Raw genomic sequence first — 1,948 nt, forward strand, 5'->3', positions numbered from 1 at the left:
GGTTTATTTCAGTACCGATTCAGGCCTGGTTTCTTTTAGGATATGTTTTCCCATTGCACCACCTATTTGTATCTATTCTTTTTAACCGATTAATGTTAATAATAAAACTATTCAAACTCGAGATTTAATAAACAAGGAAAAAAATAACCTTTTGACATACTAACACTGTGTGAAACATGGTTGAATAACTTTGACAAGTGTAACAAAGATTTTAATAAATAGATATAAACTTTCTGCACCAAAAATATTTGTTGTAACAGTTTACAAATCTCGGAAAACAAATACCACTATCTTTTTCGAAGAATTCGGTAGATTCATTGAGCCGATTATCATAGAAAAAAAAATGAATTGGTTATTTCCGGATATTTCAATCTTCGGATGCACTAAATCATAATTCACAAGTTATTGGAATTATATCAATTGATAAATAATGTTGACTGTGCAACTTACTTTGACTGGGCATACGCAGGACCTAGTTTTGAGTGATGGAATGAATAAAATTGTAATGATTGTATATTATTATTATTATTATCATTATTAGTTAAGTATACATTACCACGAGTTCATAAGACTATACACTCCTTTGTCACTTTCAAAAGTAAGTCTCAATATAAGTCATACACTGCTTTGTCACTTCCCAATGTATGTCATAATAAAATATCATACAGTGCTTTTTCAAAAATATGTCTTAACAAAAGTCATACAATGCCTTGTCACTTCCAAAAGTATGTCTTCATAGAAGTCATATACTATATTTTCACATCCTAAAATCATGTTGTAGTGAAATGTTTAAAGAAAAAAGTACACTTCCCAATATAAATATCAGAATAAACAATATCAAAAGGGAATTTTAAAAATGACAGGTTTTCATGAAGAGATGTTGAACGTTCTCTGACTACACAGTTGTTACTTCGTAAAATCAATATTAGGTAGATGTTTGTGACGAGTTTCAAGAAATATATATATATATATATATATATATATATGATAGCTGAGTCGGTAGGGTCCCTACCAAGCATAGTTTCTAGCCGTACAGGTGGTGGTTCGAATCACCACCCGGCCAGAAGCTGTTACCATAAAATGAATTCCAAGTGGATATGTATTTCCCAAGATAGAATTCGGTATTAAATGCATTTCGTGGGTGATATTTACATATATATATATATATATATATGTGTGTGTATATATATATATATATATATATGTATATATATATATATATATATGTATATATATATATATATATATACATGTATATATATATATATATATACATGTATATATATATATATATACATGTATATATATATATATATACATGTATGTATATATATATATATATATATACATGTATATATATATATATATACATGTATATATATATATATATATATCAGCATTATTCGCCCATTCAAGAATGACCTTTATGGTGGGAAAGTAATCATTTAAAGATTTTATAACGTGTTTCACTTTGTAATCTAATACTTATGAAAGGGTAGTTGAACATGAATCCTCGAAACTTATTGCAGCACTATTTTCGTAATTTATGGGAATGTCCAGGATCCCAAAAGGGCGCCTGTAACGTTGTAATATCAGTAATATGTGACACTTTGATGAACATCATCTTTGCTGTCGCCCCAGCGATTGATATCAACGGATCATCGGTCTTCTGAAGTTGCATGATATATCAGACAGGCTCTAGAAGTTAGAAGTAAAGGTATGCAAGATGTGCTGTCTGTGTAGAAGGCAACTAATGGCGATGAACTTTATGCAGATTGCAGCGTTTTGAGCATACAACGCTTCTTCTAGTAGTGTGCCCACAATCACTGTGTTGTGTTGAGAGCAATGAGGAGCCAAGAACTTATTTTATCTTCTTCAAGAAAACATCATTCTCTCTTCTCTCCTGTTGAACAAAGAACAAGCTCATTAGGAAATAGACTTTGACTGG

General features: G+C 30.2%; 1 protein-coding gene across 1 annotated transcript in view; it reads right to left on the reverse strand.

Annotated features, from left to right (window-relative positions):
• Positions 1-1,400: 1,400 nt before the first annotated feature.
• The window catches only part of LOC137629501 (uncharacterized), an 11,613-nt gene continuing 11,065 nt past the window's right edge, over positions 1,401-1,948 (reverse strand). The window contains exon 6 of the mRNA XM_068360854.1: positions 1,401-1,903. Coding sequence (XP_068216955.1) covers positions 1,876-1,903 — 28 coding nt within the window. The 3' untranslated portion in view covers positions 1,401-1,875. The remainder of the gene's footprint in view (positions 1,904-1,948) is intronic.

The sequence above is a fragment of the Palaemon carinicauda genome, chromosome 37 (assembly GCF_036898095.1).
Source record: "Palaemon carinicauda isolate YSFRI2023 chromosome 37, ASM3689809v2, whole genome shotgun sequence".
Taxonomy (NCBI): Eukaryota; Metazoa; Arthropoda; class Malacostraca; order Decapoda; family Palaemonidae; genus Palaemon; species Palaemon carinicauda.